General features: G+C 38.7%; 4 protein-coding genes across 4 annotated transcripts; 1 reads left to right on the top strand and 3 right to left on the bottom strand.

Annotated features, from left to right (window-relative positions):
- Positions 1 to 5,995: 5,995 nt before the first annotated feature.
- EAF01_001650 (uncharacterized protein) lies at positions 5,996 to 9,003 on the bottom strand (the record flags this gene model as incomplete). The annotated part of the gene is made up of 2 exons (XM_038909900.1): positions 5,996 to 8,839; positions 8,911 to 9,003. 2 exons carry the CDS (start codon positions 9,001 to 9,003, stop codon positions 5,996 to 5,998), a joined length of 2,937 nt encoding a protein of 978 aa, XP_038774712.1.
- A 3,187-nt stretch (positions 9,004 to 12,190) lies between these two features.
- Positions 12,191 to 13,419, bottom strand: EAF01_001651 (uncharacterized protein; the record flags this gene model as incomplete). The annotated part of the gene is made up of 2 exons (XM_038909901.1): positions 12,191 to 13,092; positions 13,386 to 13,419. The coding sequence occupies 2 exons, from the start codon at positions 13,417 to 13,419 to the stop codon at positions 12,191 to 12,193; spliced, it is 936 nt and encodes a 311-aa protein (XP_038774713.1).
- Positions 13,420 to 14,891: 1,472 nt separating this feature from the next.
- On the bottom strand, positions 14,892 to 16,154 carry EAF01_001652 (uncharacterized protein; the record flags this gene model as incomplete). The annotated part of the gene is made up of 1 exon (XM_038909902.1): positions 14,892 to 16,154. One exon carries the CDS (start codon positions 16,152 to 16,154, stop codon positions 14,892 to 14,894), a length of 1,263 nt encoding a protein of 420 aa, XP_038774714.1.
- Positions 16,155 to 17,546: 1,392 nt separating this feature from the next.
- Positions 17,547 to 20,524, top strand: EAF01_001653 (uncharacterized protein; the record flags this gene model as incomplete). Its single annotated transcript, XM_038909903.1, has 3 exons — positions 17,547 to 17,850; positions 17,932 to 19,173; positions 19,230 to 20,524. 3 exons carry the CDS (start codon positions 17,547 to 17,549, stop codon positions 20,522 to 20,524), a joined length of 2,841 nt encoding a protein of 946 aa, XP_038774715.1.
- Between the last annotated feature and the right edge of the window lie 1,618 nt (positions 20,525 to 22,142).

Raw genomic sequence — 22,142 nt, forward strand, 5'->3', positions numbered from 1 at the left:
ACATTTAATAACTAAAGTAGATACAAATAATAAGATAATAGAATAAAAAGATCAATCTCCTTTTTAATATAAAAAGCAATTAAACTTTCTATAATATAATTAGAATAACCATTCATAATCAATAATCGAAGCTAATCTCCTAATATTTTTCGAGATTCTAACTCAAAAACCTTATATATCCATTCAAAGCCATAACTATTAAAAGTCTACCCACTATTACTTATTAAGAAATACCAATTTGAAGAAATATTAATTAGAATCCATACAATGTTAGTATTTTAAGCCTTAAAAATAATCATAAAAGATAAAAAGTCTTCATCTATATTCACACATTTCAATACAATTATCCACTCTTACTTTCCTACTATAACCTTCCAATTCAATTTGAGAATAGAATCCACAATTATACATATTGATTCTATTTCTCCAACTATATATCCTATCTCATTCATGTTATATATATTCTTGAGTTCATAATATCGTTCTTCGATTTGTACTTGAAATATTGAAAACTATACTAAAATTGTTTCAAATGTGACTTCTTTATACCTTGTAAATTTCAATTTATAAGAATAGGTTCCTTTAAGTTTAAGATATCAATTTAAAAACTTATAGATCCATTATTAACCTATATGATTTGATTGAAAAGATAAAGGGGTAGATAATGATGCAAAAATGATATATTGATTTAGAATTTCTTGAATCATTTCTTTCAACAACTCAAAAGTTGTAGAGTATTTAGTAACTATTAATCATAAGATTCATCATATTAGAATCTTCTCTTCCATATTAGAAAGTTTTTGAAAGGATTTGTAAAATTGAAAGCATGATTGTCGTCCAACTATTCGATTTATCAAGGTTGACTTTAGAATCTTAAAATGAATAGCAGCACTTCGAATTGAAGTAGATTATTTATTTTTTAGACTTTCTATAGCCTTTTGAATATTATTTTCCGATTCACTACGATTTAATGATTTTCGATCCATTGTGTATTGAATAAACACGTAAAATAAAGAAATGAGGGGGTGATTTTGACCTATATCATGACATGACCCACTTCTAGTCAAGTTACGTTATAATGAAAATCATAATATTTCAACTTTTTTTAAAAATATAATAAGAATATTTAAATAAAAATTAGATTTTTGAATATATAATTTTTGTTATTATTAAATGTCCTTTTTTTGAAACGAAATAATGATTAATTATTAAAATATAAATATTAAGAAAAGCATGATTTTAATGTATTTTTGAAGTAGTATACATACTAATATATTATATATACTAATAAACCACGTTATACTATTCCTCAATATATAATTTATAATAATATCTCCCACATACCTATCCTTACTCAATCTAACTACAAAAATCTCGACCTTTTATTCCTCTGTAGAGACACTCATAAAAATTAACAAAATACCATCTAATCAATCCAATCATCTGTACAAATTCATCTCATTTTATCCTATTTCATCTCATATAATGATAAGAAACAGCTCTCTAATTATTTTTTTATAAACCACTCCTTCAATCTGTAATCAAACTCATCTAATACGTATCAATCTCAACTTTACCTTCATAAATCACCTTCTCTATCTGCATACTCATAAATTGACCCATCCAACTCACTTACTCAACTCTGTACTTCCCCCCTTTTCCAAGTGTCGTGATAATCCCCTCAGAATGAAAATCCATTTGTCCAAGTAAGTACCTAATGGACTCGCATATTTATTATTCTATTACCTCTAGATTTAATCCATCTCACATTACTCCCTTCCCTCTTCTCTTCTTTCCTCAACTAATTCAAATCCCACTACTATTCGATCCACTACCTAGAAAATCCTAGATTCGAACTATAAACTTAATATATATCTGAATACAGTTAAATAATCTGGATTCAATAGACTACTTAGGTATGCTAAGCGAGAGGACTGGCCTCAATGTAAGAGGATTACTTCGTCCTACGAATGACTAACTCTTTAGGTATCATACAATACTCACATAGGACCTATTAAGTAGATACTACGTTATCTATACTCTTCTCATGTAGATAATATATTAACATCAATATTAATCTCAATATTAATACTAGCAATTCATATTATTAACAACATCAATAAACATTCATACTAGCACCCTCACATACAAACAACCCATCCTTCTTTTATCTCAAGAAAATCAACATATAATCATAACCCTAACCCTAGCCTTACCCTTTGTTCCCCATCCGCTTGTTCACATTCACCTCATCTACTACCCCACAGGCCGAGCCCCAAGCCCCATCTCGATTCCCAACCCCCCCAACTAGGGTTGAGCATTTTGACAATATATAATATTACCTATTCGTCATTCAAATATAATATGTAATAGTGATTAAAAACTGTTATTTTTAGTATAGAAAGTAGGGAATTGAGGGATTTATTAAAGATATTTTGAATTAGAATTCTTGAATTTAATTTGATTATAAAAGATTACTAGATCTACTCAAGAACTATTATTAGAAAGATTTATATTATTAAAATTTTTAATAATATTATTAATTTCAATAATTTCATGTTCTAAATTAGTATTAGATGTAAGATCATTTTTCAAATGAAGAGCTATATCTTTTTTCAATTCTTTATAGATAGAAGAGAGACAATCTTTCTCTTTTTTATAGTATATAAAGCTTATGAATTCATATATATAGATACTAATTTATTTATTATTTTAATAGAAAGATGATTTTGAAGTTTAATTAAAATCAAATAAATAAAGAGTACGATAATAATATTATTATTGTTATAAAAGCGTAAAAGAAGATTAAGATTAAAAAATTAAAAGAGATTTTGAATCAATTCTTTTATCTCTTAATAATTCTATCTCCTGAAATTATCCCCTTATATTAAACTTTTTAATTACTTATTTAAAAAAGATTCTAAATAAATTCACTTTTATTTATACATTCTATTGATTAATTAATTATAAAGTTATATATATAAACTTAATATAATAGTTCATCACGCTTATAAAGCCTTATAATATAAAAATATATAATTATCCTCAAAATTATATAATCAGCCCATCCCTACCTCCAACCCTAAAACCAAGGATTAAGAATCAAGCCTTACACTTTCAATTACTTTCATCATATCTCCAAACTTCAAAATAAAAATTACTAAATCCGTCTCGAACCTCGATAAGTCATTCCTACTTCACTAGTATTCCTCTTCCTCATTATACTCTCTCTTCCTTCATCTTTTCCTTCCCTCCTTCCCTTCCTACCCCCACAAAAAAAATAAAAAAATCTACTCACTCACCATCCTCAATCAATCAATCAAAGGCATCTCCATCTCCATTTGCCTCTCCACTAGAACCTCACCCCTTTAGAGTTCAAACTCATTAAATATAAGTCTCTTAATCTCTCTCTCCCTCTACTTTCTCTTAAACTCTTTTATTAAGCTATAATAATATAGATAAATCATTAATTCTCAATCGTTAATATTAAAATTCAAATCTTCAAATCTTCAAATCGAAATCTCTCAATCGAAATTTTCAAATTCAAACCCTAATATTAAGTCCTTAAATTATCTCTCTCTCCTCCTCTCCTCTCCTCTTCTTCTCCTATCGAAAAATAGTAAAGTAAATAATTAAATTAAATTAAATAAAATAAATAAATTAAATAAACAAGTTAAATAAACAATTTAGACTACTCCTCTTCTATACTCGCTTACTATAATCTTCCTCTTTAATTTCTATCCCTCTCACTTACTCATCTTAAGTCTAATCTCAATTTCAATCTTATAAAACTCTAAGTTAATACCTTAATATTAATCGATTAATCGATTAATTAATTAATTAATCTTTAGCTCATCAACTAGTTAATCAACTAATTAAATAACAAACTAAGCGAGCGAATCGTTAAGTAAACGAGTGTTACGACGGTATCCAACATACCGCGTCACATAGCCAAACGGTCACGTAATGGACCTAGAGGATTTAGGGGATTGAAAAATAAATATCTAGATTCATAAGATTTAAAGGATTCAAGCAGAACAAAGCCTTATAGTTCTATAGAAAACGAAGGTTTATATAAGGAATAGGGTTTTTTTATAAATAGAGCTTTATACTTAAGAATAATTATTAGTTTCATTACTATAATTATAAGAATTATAACTAATTACAACCTTATTGAATTCCTACTTGAAATCTAATTTAACCCATTTTGAGAGATCTCTAGATACTTCTACATAACTCTAGAAGCAGCTCCCATAACAACGAGCTACTACTTAATTATTATCTATCTATCTACCTATCTATTTAGATATCTATTCGACGAGATAATTAAATATGTATAATATAAACTAAAAACATTTATAACTTTAACATTTTTAAATAAAATAAGCTATAATTAATATACATAATTGATTAATATAATAATTATATTATTGAAAAGTTTCTAAAAAATTAAAATTAAAATAATTGAAATAAAAGTAATTAAAGCTATTGAATTAACTACTTTAAAAAGTACTTATTTTTAAATACTTTTTTAATCTTTAATAATTCGATTAATTTGAATATATTATTAAATAAAAATCTTACTTTTTGATATATACATTTTTATAAAGATTCATTCATAATCAGAAAAGTTATTTATATAAAAATAAAAATAAAGATTAGAATTATGATTTTTAGAAAAAAAACTTTACTTATTTTTAAAAATATCAAATATAAAATTAGAAATTTTAATCTACTTATTTAACTTTAATCTTTAATAACTTTTTTATTTTAGAAAATTAAAAAGAAAAACTCTTTTTGTAATAAAACAATATTTAATTTTCATTTAGATATAAAAATATAAAAATAAAAGATTTAAGATTAATAAAAATAAATAGAATCTAAAATGTATTATGAAATTACGTTTATTTTTATCAACTTGTTAAATTCAATATATTATTTCTCTTTTATTTTTTATTCAAATCTTAGAAAACTTTCTTTCTATATAAAAAATATATATATAAATTACTGTATAGAATTTTATTAAATTAAAATAAAATCTATAGAAGTTATATTCGATTTTAGTTTATATTATATATCTTTAGTTATTTTGTCGAGTATAATAACCTAAAGATTAATTAAAGATCAACTAAATATCAATTAAATATTAAATAAATGTTAAATATTTATCACCAATTAAATATCAATTAAATATCAATTAAATATCAATTAAATATCAATTAAATATCAATTAAAGATCAATCAAACATTAATCAAACATTAATTATATATCAACTAAATTATCAACTAGATATCAGCTAAATATCGATGTTCAATTTTATAGTTAGTACACGTGCATACATATTTCTAAATCCTAAATTTCATTCATTACATTACATATTTTACATGTCTACATTTCATACTTTACATTATACATTTTACAATTCATTTACGAACAGATTATATCATCTCTCTTCTCCTTCCCCTCATAATCTCATAAAGTCATAATAAAATCGTTATTCATATTCCTATTCAATTGTCCAATTTCAAAAATCCCTCCTGTCCTATCCCATCCGTTCCTACGTATCCACAAGGAAAAACTACAACCAACTACACTCAGTGACATCACTTAATCTTTCCTCTATTTTATCTATCTCATCTATCTACTCTTCCTTCTTCCTTTCATTTTCCCTCTCCATGTCCACTGCTTACCTCAATCCCCACCCACTCTACTCACTCCTCAAATTTCGCAATCAATGAGAACAACCAAAAAAACGCCATTAGCCAACCAACCATCCCAATCCATTCCATTCATGCATACATGCATATCAATTCCAATCTCGAACCATTCGAGACTCATGTTCCGATCGCTAATCTCCATATAAAGCCGAGAGAAAAAATACACCTCCCAATATCTACCATTTCATTTCACTTGCATATCCTTCTATACAACCTTCTCATCTTCTCATCTCCTTGACCCTAACACTCCACACTCCTTTCCCTTTCATCTCCACATCTAATTCCTCGTCCTCCTGGAACGGAAATAATCATAATTCATCGGATCCTGATCCACACTTCCCCTCCCATCCAAATCATCCTGCGGTAAATTACCATATCCTCCCGGTCCACCACCCAAGAAACCCGGTGCTCGTTCTTGCACACCCGGTACGGAACTTGCAGGCATATCCTGTGCACTATGAACCAATCCAACCGTTTCCCCCGAACTATCCTTCCTCTCTCCATAATACCCCATTCCCATCCCAGATCCCCCACTCATGCCAATGTCCCCTTTGACACTATCCGGTGTCCCTGGCCTGAAGTTTGGCAATGTTGGTGTTCCCAGACCATTAACAGGTGTACCTGGTCTCGAATCAGGTCCCCAGCGTGAGCTACCCGGTGTATCCGACCTAATAATATCTTCCGCTTTTCCGTATATTCCGCCCGAACCACCATGTTCCTCCGCAAATTCCGCTCTTCCCTTGTAATACGAGAAATCCAGACGATTCTCCGGTACCATTTCAAACCCAGGCATACCTCCCTGAGCAGAACGACCTGGTTGTCCAGCACGCATAGGATCCATGGCAAATGTATCGGAATATCCCGAAACTGACATATTATCTCCCGAGCCTTGGTTATTAGAATCTGTGAGACGACCACCATAAATCGAAGCTAGAATATTTTGAGCTCGGGCATGAACCATCGGCGTAATGAGTGGCTTGTATAATGCTGGATGACCGAAGCGAGAAGCGAGACGGTCCCCTTTACTTCCAAAGAGCTTGGAGCGAGAAGCTTCTGGATCTTTGAGCATATTGCGGACGCTATAGTAGTGAATCTTGTCGTCAAAGGTGTGTGCGCAAAACCATTTGAAACCAAGCACTAGGAATGGAAGAGGAATCACAGCATAAGCTTCCATGTGTGACCCATCTCCATGAACCCAGGTGGAGAGAAAAACGACGAGGTTGGCGAGAATTGCTGCGAAAAGGATTCGGTTGAACAGCATTCGCCAGAACATACCACCAGATTCCGTCTTGGTAATGAAGATATAAAGCAAGAGGTATTTCTTCAAGAAAACATCTAGAGAGAAATACAAAGCAGCTGCTGGGATAACTAGAGGTTGAATGCAACCAAAGCATAGAGTGATAGTGGTATAGAACAAGAAATAATTATAATAACTTGCATAGTCGAACGCAGGTGGTGCAGTCAATTCGATCATCTCACGAGGCGTAGGACTCGAGAAATTTCTGGCGCAAAAACTCCAAACCAAAGTCCACAATTGAGCCAAATCGACAGCTGCTCCCAAATTTCGTTGAAGTAACGAAGTAATCCAGAAAGGTGAGATATCACAAAGTGAAATAAAGACCAACAATCCCAAGTCTGCTTCGTAAATCGCTTCCCAAGTTGTAGTTCCATCATTGGTTTTGTTGATGACGGTAGAGACAAAAGTCCAGACGGTACTGAATATCGAAAATACAAGTAAATAGTTGAAGACGAAGAAAGTGTATAACTTTCCAGTAACATGTCTTTCTCTGGCAGTTTTCGTACGGTCTCCAGCTTTAACCAACATTCGACGGAACATGATTGGGAGTACTAGATAGACCAAGGATGTAACCGCAGGAGAAGCAACACCTTGAACAATCGACCACCAAACAGTGTGTTGCGCCAACGAAGTTTGAAATGCAGGCCAAACACTACCCAAGTTGGTTAAACTGACCAAGAAGATTGATATCATGGCGTTCGGTGCCATCCATACAATCGTAAGTAAGGTAACCCAAATATTGTTCATAATCCTCTTTCTCCTTCTGGTCTTCCTACTCAAAGGCATGTTTTTCCAAATAATATCATTCGGTCGAGGAGCAAGTACGATTGTGGTTCCCTTGGGATGCTTTTTCCGTGCTGCGAATGCAATACTGTGTGCTTCATCAATAGCTTCATAACTAGCAAATCCATACGGCAAAGGATTTCGGTTATCCACAGACAAACGAACTTCCTTGATCTCCAATTCCAATTCCTTTATACGCGCAGTAAGATATTCGATAGCATCGAGTTTTTGACCTCGGACATATGATCCAAAGTTAGGATCATCTTTCGAGGGGGTACACTCTGGTCTCTTGGGGGGTAGATTCGCAGGATCCCTAAGGTATCTGGCTAAGTGTCCCTCCAAATCACGAACGGTCTGATTGTGCTGTTCAATAAGTTCCGGAAGTTCCTTCACATTTCTCGCCACGACTGTTCTCGAGAATGACGATTGAGGCGCCACAACATCAATCACTCTACCGATTCCCTCGTCCGTGCGTAGCGTCTTCGGAATATCGTTAATCATCAACGTCCGCGCATGTAAACTGGACTGGTAATCCGCACTTTCAAAGTACGTTCTCCTCAAGTTGAGGACCTTCCTGTAATTCCACCACAAGAAGAAGACAATAATGAGATCGAATAACCAGGCGCAGATGGTCATACCCCAATTACTCGAACCCCAAACATTGACCGGCGTCACCCGAGATACGAAATCCGTTTTGGAATTGCTTTGTCCGTTGGTCATATTAATCGGGATCAAGATTCCACAGCCCACGACCGTAATGCATAAAAATATGTTCCGACACATCCTCAGCACTCTCAAAAATACGGTCGCATCCAAACCTATGAGATTCACCAACTCAATTTCCTTGGTCCTGACCACCGGTCCCAACCAAGCCAAAGGACCCTTTCCAATAGGCGGCGGTGCATGTTTATCATCTGCAATCTTAAGTTTCGGTGCATACACGACGGAATTGTACGGACGCAGAAGAGAGAAACCGATGGCGAGTAACAAGGTAAAACCTATCGATGTGCCGAAACTTGCATAGATGGAATTTTGTGACAACTAACCCAACCATTAACAATTAGACATGAATGTTTCAAAGAAAAAGAAAACATGATTGGGGACAAACGAACCTGGGCTCGAAAAGGATTTGCTAACAAATCCAACAATTTATCAGCATCCGACACTCTCTTGGTGAGTACCCCCGTCGTACTGCCTACCTCCATCTTGAATATGTCTATGTAAATTTTTGCATAAAGCGAGTGGCAGTGACAGGCCCAAGGCCACACGAAGAAGACGAGTTGGTATTCGTATGCGCGAAGAGCGTGTTTTCGACTTTTGCAGGTAAAGTAATGAAATAGTGACGAGACGTTTGAAGGTTCTCTCCTCTGTGAAAAAGAGTCGTGGTGGTGTGTAATCCTCCGTGTGAGCGAGTGAGTGAGTGAGTGAGTGAGTGAGTGAGGATTTGAATGGATTGAAGATCGAGGGGTGCCCAGGTGTAGAATGGATGTGTGAAAGTATGTATGAATTTCAGTATTGGTATGTCGTTCCTTTGAATAACCCTTGATAGCTTGATAGCGATACGGGGTCTGGCTCAACCCCTACCGAATAATCTTTTTCACCCAAACTGACCCCTGTTGACCCAGCCTATACCGAATGTAAAGTTGTAATATGAACGACTGGGATATTTATGAAAATGACGCTCGTTCCAGGGTTTTATCTTTTCTTGAGAGTGATGAATGAGTAAATCAAAGCATTTTCGGGAAATTGTTGAAAAGCAAGCCACAATGAGAAGTACGGATGGAGAGGTAGGAATAGAGTAGGTAGCAGAGTAACAGAATAATAAATCGAAAGAAACTAGAGAGGATGAATCACGAACGAACAATGGAATTCCTTTACTTTGATTCATTCATTCACTTATTATACTTACGACATACCAACAATAAACAAACCGTTATCTGTCTAGGTAGTCTCCTGAGCTCTTGTTTCTAAAGATATCATCACCAAGCCATCCCAAGCCATCCCAAGCCATCCTTCTCCCTTCTCCCTTCTCCCTTCTCCCTTCTCCCTTCTCCCTTCTCCCTTCTCCCTTCTCCCTTCTCCCTTCTCCCTTCTCCGATTCTCAATATACTACCATCCATCCATCCGTCCAAGATCTACCAAATCCAAGTCTCTCCTTCCCTTCCAGAACCATCTTCCCTACCTATCAAACCTCACTCGTAACCACTCCCGAGAATTCAACCCTAAAAAGCATGAAAATGAATCATAAAATGAATTAAAATTGAATAAACCCTTCTATTCCCTTTTGCCTATTGGCTCGCAAAATCAGTATCCCGAGGTTTATGCTGTAGTTGTGCTTGGCGTTTATGTAGTGTTTTTGTGGTTGTTGATGGATGGGAATGAATATCTAGTAGGTAGATAGAGAGAGAGAGGGATAATAACTATCTGATAAGCATATCTACTATTTAATATTCTGTTGAGATAAAGAAGATATAGATATATATACACACATCCATCTCTTGATTTGTAGCAATTTATCTATCTATCCATCTATTTATCTAATTTATATAATATATTCTCCCTTTGAAAATTACAAAGATAATTATCTACTATCTACTATCTACTATCTACTGTCTACTAGCAGTGTCCCAACACCTCACATCCATCTCTGATCCCACACCCATCTCATCCCACATCTCAGTCCATTCAACCTATCCAATCCATCCAATCCATCCAATCCATCCAACCCATCCAACCTATGCAACCTATTCAACCTATCCATCTAAACTATCCAATCTATCCAATCTATCCAACCTATCCAACCTATCCCATCATCCAACCACCTCCCCTTAAACAAACAAACAATCCAGTCCAGACCCGTCCCGGTGGTCCAGACCCTTCTCTTCTCACTCTCCCTCTCCCTCTTCTCTCCCTCTTTCTCTTCTCTCCCTCTTCTCTCCCTCTTCTTTCCCACTCCATCTCCATCTCCACTCCTTACCCATTTCCCATTTCCCCATCTATACCTACCTACCCCATCCACACATGATCCATCTCTACTACAAAAACACCCCCGGGAATATCCATGTGACAATGCTACGTTGGTCCTCAGCACAATGTATATCTAGATACTCCATATATTTAAACTTTCTACCGACATCCATACGGAGTACGCACGCATTATCATCACCATCAATCAGCATTCCTATCATCAATCAATCAATCAATCAATCGTATCTTACACATTCTACGATATCACTAGCATTAGTATCATGAGTATCATCACCATTAGTATCAACCATTCCCATACAACTAATCACGACACTGTATGATCTATCATACCTACTCTATTATTTACCTAGTATATTCTACCACACCCATACACTCTCTCATACATTTTCATATATATATATATATATACATACATACATAGATACATAGATACATACATACATACATACATACCAATATTTCCCCTCTCCCATTCCCTCCCTCCCTCACCCATCTATCTATCCATCCGCATAAAACTAATCAATTCCACATCCACCATCCACCATCCACCACCTACCTACATTACTATTCAACGATCCGAAAATCCCGCAATTCCCAAACCTCCACTTTCACCACCCACCACCCACCAAAACCCAAACGACGCATAACCCACAAGGTATACAATTAAAAGGTTATATCACACAGCTACCGACACAGCTACATATATATCCAATGTCTCAAACCCTATCAACGTGATTCAATTCACGTACCTACTAAGCACGTACTCCGTAGAATGAGTGTGATATGATCATTACCCCATTCATCATTCATCAGTCAACATTCATTCTGTCTCACAAAGCACATCACAAATCACGAACCATATCACGAACCCAAAAATTCTATATACCCACTAAACTAACTACCTGTATCCAAACATAGAGATAAAAAGAATTTGCGTTTAACATCAGTTAAATAATAATTTCATTCTGCATATTCGTTGGGTTTCCTGTTGATAGCTCGCTCCACTTTTTATTGCATTGCATCGCATCTTCATCCCATACTTCGTCATTTCCCGTCTCTCATCTCCCATTGCCCTTTCAAGCAATCCATATCGAACAATTTCACCACAGAGAATGATTGAATCTCTGTAAGTAGCTTTCCTTTCCCGCAATAATATACAAAGCGTAAAAATGCCAATAAAGTAAATTCAAATAACCACTAAAACCCACCACTGTATTTCCCCATATAGCCCAAATGATTCGATTCAATTGATTGGCATCCAAATGTTATATCGTAAAAGTTTCCAATTGAAAGAAATCGTCTTCGTTATTCGCTCCACGAGAGGTTTTGATTGTCGGAGATGTGTTCAACAAGTGAAAAATTCATCAACCCTTTAAATGAAGAAAAGGTAATCTCTTGGGAGACCTAAACAGATTCCTTGCGTGCTTGACTTCTTGTCTTTCGTTGAGCTTGACCAACAGCAGGAAGTTTCTTTTCTCTTTTAGCAGGTGTTCCATTGGATGCACCCTTTGGTCTACCAGGCTTCTTCTTTGAATCAGTACCGTTGGCAGTGCCATTAGAAGTAGCGTTGGTCTTTTGTTTTTTGGTGCCGTTCTCTTCTGAGCTCTCTGCTTCATCGTCCAATTCATCTGCCTTGCGTTTGTTGCCGGCCTTGGGTTTAATCTCTGGTTTATCTTTGTTGTTTGAATCTTTCTTCTCGTCCTCCTCGACATTCTTTTCCTCGGGCTTCTCTTCGGTCGTCTTTTCTTTAACCTTATCTTCACCATCCTTCATCTCAATGTCCCCTTCCTTCTTATTTTCCTCCTCGGACTCAGCCTTTTCGTCTGTAACATTGACTTCATCTCTCATCTCTTCATCCTTAGATTCACCATTGGTCTCGGCCTTCTCTTCTTCGATCTTTGTTTCGCCATTGGTCTCATCTTTGGAATCACCATTGACCTCATCCTTCGATTCACCATTGGCCTCGACCTTTTTCTCCTCGGCCTTGACTTCACCATTGGTTTCATCCTTCATTTCTTCATCCTTGGACTCGGCATTGGTCTCCTCCTTAGTCTCCTTTGATTCACTGGCTTTCTCTTCCTCCTTAGTTTCCTCTCCCTCCTTACTCTCTTCAACCTTCTCCTTCACGTTCAACTCACTAGCCAACTTCACCACGTCATTCCCATTTCTCTCAATGTGTACTGCTGGATTTTCCTCATCCCCCGTCTTCTTGATTTCATTTCCGCGATGACTAGTAACTGAGACTTCACCCGCCTTTACTTCTGCAGCGGTTCCATCTGGATTTGCGCCGCCCCAGCTCCAGGAAACTGTACGAAGATTTGTTAGTCGTGTGAAATTGAGCCGAGGTAAATTGAAGATCGCCATTGTTTGGTTTGAAATGATAAAAATGGGCAATTCATAGTGATGGAGGAGCAGTGAAGTGAAGTTGAGTGGAGTTAAGGAAGTTGATGAAGTTGAAGGAATCTCGGAGCGCAAAGCTTGCGAGGATGGAAATGGTATTTGTGAGGGGAAGTTTGTACAAATCAAGAAGTTTTCAGATAGTAAAGTCCAGAATTCTCCTCTGTAGTAGATTGAAAACTAGTGATAGATCTCGACATACCTTTGTCGCCTTCTTCGATCTTATTATCAGCCATCTTTTCCAAACTTCTCGTCTTCCGGTTCTTTCTTCGGAATTTCCAGCAACTCAGTTACTCGAGATAAAAATATCAATCCAAGTTCAACGATCTTTTCAATTGTCTCTTGCGATTCAATTGGAGTAATCAAATAGAGAAATTCGTCGGCAGTGAGGTGTTGCGACCAAGTAAACGGAAAAATAATCAAAGAGTTGACGTTGAAAAGCAAAGCAAAGCAAATATGTGCAATATGACGCTCCAAGCTTGCAAGCTCTCTCGGGCGCTACGAGCTTTTGCAATGATTTTCAAGGTTAGTTCCGGGTTACCGTAGAGGGAGGGATACCGGAAATGGATTAGATCTTCTAGCTGCAACCTTTGAGTATGTATGGCTGGCGGCACTCAATACGTCAAAGATCAAGTTCAAGAGGTACGATCAACGAATCAAATATCCCAGAAGTTAATTGCGGCATCGAAAATCCTTGGAAAAAAGAGGAATATAATACCTAATTGAGCCCACCAATATTTATTACCTCTTCCTCTTTTCCTTCTCTTTCTTTCCTTTCCTTTATGTTTTGATTTGATTTGATCGGACATGGTCGGTTACGGCTTTTCTTCTGTTTCTGCAGAATCTTCTAGGTGCTTGAGGCGCAATCAATGCAATCAAAACCCGATCTGAATTGCGGGGAAATGGCAGGGCTTGGATGCATTCCCGCACATATATATCACTGCAGAAATGACTGAAGAAAAAGATAAATACGTGGGTGATCTCATCACAAATGATATCAAAAGACATATACTGTAGAACAGAAAATCTGAACGGCTGAAGGTGCATTCATCTCAATTACCCGATCCCGATCCCAATCCCGAAACTCAATTCAATCCATGAGAGTTCATGTTGATGATGAAGAGTTTTGTCCTGTACCTGATCCCGAGACCTGCAAGGGGATAGCATCAAGCTAATGCAGAGATAGATCCGCTTATTCACGTGATGCTGACCAGGAATGAACAGGATTATAACGTCATTACTTGTCTTACAATTCTACGTGCTGGAATACAGAGTACATGTATAGAATGAATGTACGGAGTAGTAGCAGTATGCAGACCAAAGAAAGGTAAAAATGCTACGAATCATTTAAATATACCAATACGGTAAAGGTTGATGTTGATGTTGATGTCGAAATTCTACTATGCTCTAGCTCACGAGGTGACTTAATACTGTAATTGAGAGTTGTAGGAAGTTGTAGGAAGTTGAAGAATCTTAATACTAACGAGAATATTCCATAGTAAAAGTAATCAAAGAGAGCTGTTTATTTATAGACTTTGATCCAAGTCTCATGGTATATTTCCAAACACGGCCATTTGATATATGAGTATCGCAATGCATTTCCCATCCCTCCGACCATCAATTAATCAATCATCATCCAGCCGCTAACGCCAATTACATGTAAATACACCCGAATGCTCATCATCGTAACTAGAAATCAAGCTGCGATTTAAGCTATACTGAAAGACTCTAGTATTTGAATACTCGATGCCTCATCAACTTCTCCTTTCCGTTCCTGATTATCTGCTTCAATTCCTAACAGTTTAGGATAATTTGTGCGCAAGTGTTCCATTACCCAAGTTGCATCATTGACCCGATTCTGCTCAAGTAGAATCTTGGCTGCCATCAGAGATATCGAAACCATCTTCTTCGCCTCATTTTTTTCAAATGGTTGTACAACGTCCTCGCTTTCTGACCCTTTCGAAACATGTTGTTGTCGAAGGAATTCCAAGAAATGATCTGCGGATCGATGGTATGGGGAATATAAATCTAAAGTGTGCAGGTCAACATCATGGATGCTAAACGCTGGCAGAATTTGTTGGAATGTCTTGAAAGCTTCTAATGAAGTGGCTTCTCGCACTTGTCGAGAGGACTCGACAATTAAGTGAAATACGTGCTGTCCAGGTTCTGTAAGAAGACTGTGAGTCTCTTCGAAGCGCAAGTCTTTCGCCATGTTTGTTATTCGAAGTAGAATAGAGATTGAATCATTAAACGATGCTTCGAGCCTGGCTGTAAGTGTAACAATTTTAGAAAGGAGTTGAGCTACGCCACGAAATTCAAATTCTGTAGCATTGATATTGTGGATGGCTTTGCTTATCCACGCCCAAAACACTTCTTCATAACCTTCTGCACGCATGAATTCAAAGAGTAAAATTGCAAATCTTTGGTCTTGCAATAAGAACTCAGTGTTCTGGTTTATACCGCTTGACGTCAACCACTTCAAGATTTTGAGCACAGCGCCTGATTTCTTCATACTTTCTTCCAATGTTTCGTGCGAGGACTGAAGCTGTCTCTTTTTGGCCACCAAGATTGCTTTTGCATAGTTTAAAGTCATCATTCCGCGCCCAACAGCCCTATCAAATGTATCCATTGGGTCCTGCGTGGATCCAGGCTCACCCCTTTGTTGCGTTCGTTGGTTGAATAGAGGATTTGTGAGAATGGATTTGATGTGTCGATCGGTGTGCTTATGACCAGAATCTGAGAGACGCCTCGGCCTGCCATTTTGATACTGTTTATTGGATTGGGTTGTTTGGACATTGCTACTCGTGTGCGAAGGGCCATGCTCCGAGTCCAGTTGGTGTCGAAATGATGTTGTGAGAAGTTCGAGTAATTGTGTAGATTCACGTTGAGTCAAGGGTAGGGGTTGATGAAGCTTAAATTTAAGAAGGGCGGGCAGTTGGCGGAAGAGAGTTGGTGGAGTAGTCCGAAACATCGTGAAGAGGTCCGGCCTGCCAGCAATAGATTGTTTAATGGCAGTCCTCGAAAGCGGTATGATGTATGGTAATTCGTCTTGAAGGTGGAATGATCGACGTAATACTGCAGTCTTTCTTCCTGATTACTTAATTCGCAACAGACAATCAAACTATGGGATAGTTGAAAGTGGGTGGAATGATGAAGGTGGAGTGAGTGAACTCCAACTTCCTCGGTTTCTGCAGTAGGAACCTTTGCACGGTCAGTATGTATGTACACCTCATCTACCACATCCGTACCCGGTGGGGAAGAGTCAGATTGGTAGTGTAATTAGAGGATATACCTAAGTCAAATGATAGGGTTCGAGGTATGCCAGCAGCAGTGACTAGAGACTAGGTATCTTTTGCGATAATGATAATCTGCAGATTTCAAGATGTTGTACCATCAATCAGCGCATGTTCATAATCGTCGTATCCACCCCACCCGTGCCACCCACCACCAATCCTCAGCCTCAGCCACATTCTGGACGTAACGTAATAACCTTGATCACTGCTTTTTTCGAATTATTCTATCAATTCAATGAATTATTATTTTGATTCAAAATCTGGATAGACATGATGGTTAAAGCTTGTCATTCTATCAGATAGAAAGCCTTACAGTGTAATCAACTCACCTGCAGTCACAAGTGTCATGAGACATCAATATATAAGTGCATTCGAATGTGCGATGCTTGCTTAAGCCACTCTCCCTCTTCCACTCGTCTCCAGGTTACCGTTCTTATTTCATGCTAAGTACTTTTCGTCTGCCGTGATCTTGTGGTCTTTTGTGGTTTGCTCTTTTTGCCGCCGCGAAACGCCCTTGTTGATCAATTCAACCAATCATAAGAGTTGGATCCGTGAAAATGGATGCATCGAACCAAGGTATTATCTAATTACACGTGATGATTGCGCTAAAACTTAGAGCCAAGGAAACTTTTGAACATTCAATTGTGGTAAAAGGAATCAGAAATTCTCCAAATTTGAGAGTAAGAAATCAACCATGTCTTAATACTATCTGGCGGTCATCTGAATAACTTCAAATAATTATCTCTTCCTTTTATTGCAATTTTTTAATTGCGTAACTAACCCTCTGTTTTCGCATATTAAAATCAGTTTTGTTACTTGAAAAGTAAACGTCGTGGAGAATCCTACACAACTGACGCGACAAGCTGATTTTATTAAAAGGAGAGCTTAAATCTGTGCCCTGTGCCTTTTTTAACCTACCTCACCTAAAATCCCAAACCAAAAGCGTCATTCCTCCTCTCTAACAATACAACGAAAGCCCTCCACAACCCAACAATCTTCTACACTTCTCTCAACTCTTCTTCTCATATTACGTTCTCTCTTGCTTACACAAATACACATAACCTCATAAAATGTCAGAGGTACAACCTAGACCAACGCCTCGTGGCAGAGGTTCAGCTCGTGGTGGTCGTGGAGGTTTTACATCGAGAGCTGGTGGTCGCGGCGGAGCAAGAAGTCATGCAACCAACGAGAACACATCTACCACTGCATCAATTGAGCAAAATAATAGTGAAGTCGTTCAATTAAAGAAGAAACATGGTAGCAAAGTGAGCACCATCCAAGAATTGTTTCCAGGCTGGACAGACGAGGATGTCGTTATGGCCCTCGAGGAAACCGATGGAGATCTAGAAAGTACTGTTGAGCGCATTTCGGAAGGTAAGCATCTCATTCAAATTTCAGCAATCTTTATCAAGCTTTTCTTCATCAACTACGCTTGCTGACCTTTCACCATCAAAGGTACCATTTCACAATGGGGAGAAGTTTCAAATAAGAAAGATCGATCCAAGTCCAAAGCTCACGATTCAAACTCATCTGCCCCTCTTAATGAGTCAACCAACACTGGAAGAGTCTCCCGAGGCGGTCGAGGTGGATTTGACGGTACTAGAGGACGTGGTCGCGGTAACGAAAGAGGCAGAGGTGGCAGAACTCGTGGAGCTCCAGTTGCGCATACAAATGGTACACGTAACGAAACTGCCGAAGTCTCTATTCCTACAACTGAATCCAACGCTTGGGATACCGCCGCCACTACTGAAAGCACCACTAAAGATAACCCTGCCGATGCGGAATCTTCCAAACCTGCTGAGGCTGATAACACTTGGGGTGCTACAGCAACCAATGCTGCTGCTACAACTGCTGCTGCTGCTACAACTGCCGCTTCAACTATTATTCCTGATGGTGTCAAAAAGAGTTGGGCAAGTATGTTTGCACCAGCACCTAAGCCAAAGAAGGCCCCAGAACCCGTGGAAAAACCTGCAGAACTCCCCAAGCCAGAGGAACCTGTCGAAGCCCCAGTCGTTTCAGAGCCGGAGCCTTCTGTTCCCGAACCAGAAACCGTAGAAATCCCAGAACCTATTGCACCTATCGAGCCACCTGTTGAGCCCGAAGCTAATATTAATCTCACTCCATCGAAGGACGAATTGACGGAAACAAATCTCGAACAAGTTCCAGATGAATCGGTTCCACCCCCAAGTGCGACAGCCGCAAGCACTGCTGCAAGCTCCTGGGACCCAAGAAATGCTCCTGCAAATGCTACTGGAAATTCTACACCCTATTCAGCATTGCCAAGTCAAACTTCAGCTGCTTCCCGTGCTCCAACCAGCGGTTTCCAAGCTTCTGCACTAAAAGCTACCGGATCATCAGGTCGTACACCAAGCTTCCAACGCCGTGTCCTTGACCAAGAAGAAGCTGTGCGCATGCCAGGAAATCGTGAAGTGGATAGAGCGGCTGTACAATTCGGCGCATTCAATCTCACAGGCGAAGATGATGTTGATGGGGATCGTGAAGAGCCAGAGACTAGAGCCCAACCACCTCAGCATTCCCCAGTAGCACCAAGAGCTACTTTGCCTCCCGCCCCTCAACAAGCTGCCCCGGTTTCTGAAACCTTGCCAACCCCAAAGCAAGCTCCAGGATTGCCAGCTGCTACTCACCCAACAGCTGCCCCTGGCCTTCCTTCCCCACAAACTCATCCTTCTTCTCAAAGTAAGTTTCGCGCTTTACATACTCAATTAGCAGCTATTAATTTTTCTACTTCACAGGTGTGCCTCAACAAGGATCTCAAGCTGGCTCTCAATTGGGTCAATATGGCCGATATGGACAACCTGGATCTCAAGAGCAGTCTTCATTGCCACAGAAGCCATACGATGCATTCAGTCAACAAGCACCAAGCTCGCAAAGCCCATTTGAAGGTTACCCAAGCCAATCTCAATCCCAGGCACAGCAACAATCTGGTGCATTCTCTTCTGCACCCAACGATTACTCTTCTTACTACACCTCTGATCCACAAAGACAAAACTACAACAGTTACTATCAGCAACAATATAACTTGCAACAAGGTGGCCAAGGTCAAGATGCTTCATCATCTCAAAGATCTTATGGTGGATATAATGGACCCCAAACTGAAACTTCTGCTCAACAATCCCAATCTCGCTATGCAACTGCAGGAGCAGGAGAAGGACAGAACAGTGGACACACTACTCCTAACCCAGTAGCTCAAAGCCAACAACAAACTGGTGCTGCTGCTCAAACAACTCAACCTCAACCTAGCCATTCACAACAACCTCAGGGAGCCTATCCATATGGTCATCCTTACTATCAAACCCCATACTACAATGCTTACATGAGCCAATTCCAACAAGCGGGGGGGTACGGCGGCTACGGTGGTTCTCCATATGGTGGTGGAAAGGCTGGCATTCATGGCCAACCATACCAAGGTTACATGTCCCCTGGTGCACCATATGACCACACTTCTACCCCCGCTGCTGGAGGATTTGCTGGATCTTCTCTCCATGGTCGCGATTCCGCAGTCGGAGGAGGGTTGGGCGAGTATGGCCGAGCTGGATCATCCCAATCGACCCAGACTCCTCAAGCATTAGGTGGAAGCGGTGGATTCGGTGCTGGTTCTCATGATGCATTTAGCCGTGGTGCTTATCCTTCAGGTCAGCACTACAATGCAACTCAAGGTAGCCAACCAGGAGCTAGTGATGACTTGAAACCATTCGGTGAATCAAAGACAACCAATGGACCAAGTCCATCTTTGTCCCAAGCTGGACGTCCTGGTTCTGCCACTAATGCCACCCCTGGATCAGTCTTGCCACCACCTCAATCCCAACAAGGTGGATATGGTGGATACCCAAGTCATCTTCAAGGACATGGACTCCATGGTAGCCAAGCTGGTAGCCAATATGGCGGTCTTGGAGGTGTTGGAAGTCACCAGGCTGCTGGCCAAGGTCACCAGAGTAGTGGATATGGAGGCTACCAAGGTTACGGGGGTTACCAGGGTTTTGGCAATAACCAACAGCGCGGTGGATGGGGTGGCAACTATGGACATTAATTTATTTGGCCATAAGTAGCTTGCACATCCTTTGATAGCTGTTGTTGATCTTTCTTGAGGGGAAGCATTCGATCTTCATACTAAAAATTAACTGTGTTACTACGACCAAAAATTCATTTTCCTGCTTTTACTATTTTCTTTATTTTCATTGTCTAACGACTTGATGCACAAGTAAAAATCTGGATTGCACATTCAATAAATCTGGATTTATATCAACATTATGGCTGGCTGGATTTGTTTTCACTCTTCTAAAAGGCATACAAATTCACTGTTTTCAAATAGTTATCTTCACGACTCAAATGATGGTTGGGGGTGGGACGGAATGGAATGGGTTCATAAGGATGCATTGCATGATTGTATGAGGGTGGAGGGATGCATGAATTGATTTTGAGAGATATGAGGGTGGATAATGAATCCATTGGAGAGAGTAGTCAAATAACTAGATGATGGATAGTCATGAACATATCAATTCGATAGTTATTTTGACTAATGCTTAGTCTTCCGCTTCATCTTTGGGAATGTTCTTGATATGGTTTGTTGTGTCTGTAAAATTTCACGAAGTGATTTTGTTTGGTGTGGATAATTGTATGATGTGATAATATGTATATTGATGAGGCAGAATTCTCTGGTCTCCTTTCATATCTTTGATGTCAAGTCTTGTAAGCATTTTTCTCTGTATCAGTCTTGAATATCAGGAATACACGAGACGTACTCAGCTATTCATACATACACTTTGCTAGTAGCAAAATAGGTAGTGGAATATTTCTAATTTCAGAGGCAAGGAACTCTGAAAATAAACAGCAGGAAAAAAAAAAAAAAATAAGCAAGTGGGAAGTTGCTCATGCTTGTTTCTGATCATATGTATTTTTCATTCATCGTATTTGTCATATTTCTCTTCTTGGTTCTGTCTTCTTCCCACCCTTGAGCTCCCTGACAGTGGTTTGAAGTACTTGGGTTACTCGCTCATCTGATTACCTAAAGTCGTCGAGTCATTGTGGATAGGCTTTTTGTTGTGTGTTTGTTAGTTTGTCCGGTGATTGGATTGTGAGGGGGTTTTTTATTGGGTGGTGAATCTTGGGGGGAGGATTTATTTATGTAGTGGTGATTGAGCTGAGGGCTTAGGGTTGGTTTGGAGTAGAATTTAGCTGAGTTGGATGGAATGTGCTAGCTACGTGGTTTTGTCTAGGTGGGAGATTGTTTTGGGGAGGGGGGGGGAGATGGATGGAAGTTTTCTCGGTCGGGGTAACGGGGGGGGATGAGAGAGGAGGCGAAAACAAAGGGGGGTCAATTGACGCGCTTGGTATTGAATTGTACAACCTGTAGCTCAGACTATGGACTAGAGGTATCTCAAAGTACTATAACTCTTCTCATACCTAAACAAGAGGGTGCGAGACTCAAAACCCGTGCAAGGCGCATCCTGCAAACATCCAGCTCTCTATTGCGTGTCTAGAAGCTGAGTTCGAGACAATACTGCATAGAATCAGCCTGAGAGCCCACTCGAGCATCGGGCGCGATTCATTAAACTCGGGTTTAAGGCTTAAGTTCCACCTCCTTCTACTGGAACAAAAATAATCACAATTGGAATACCTAGAGAAGGTGTGTGAAACAAACTGATCTA

Source organism: Botrytis porri (assembly GCF_014898465.1).
Source record: "Botrytis porri strain MUCL 3234 chromosome Unknown BPOR_002, whole genome shotgun sequence".
Taxonomy (NCBI): domain Eukaryota; kingdom Fungi; phylum Ascomycota; class Leotiomycetes; order Helotiales; family Sclerotiniaceae; genus Botrytis; species Botrytis porri.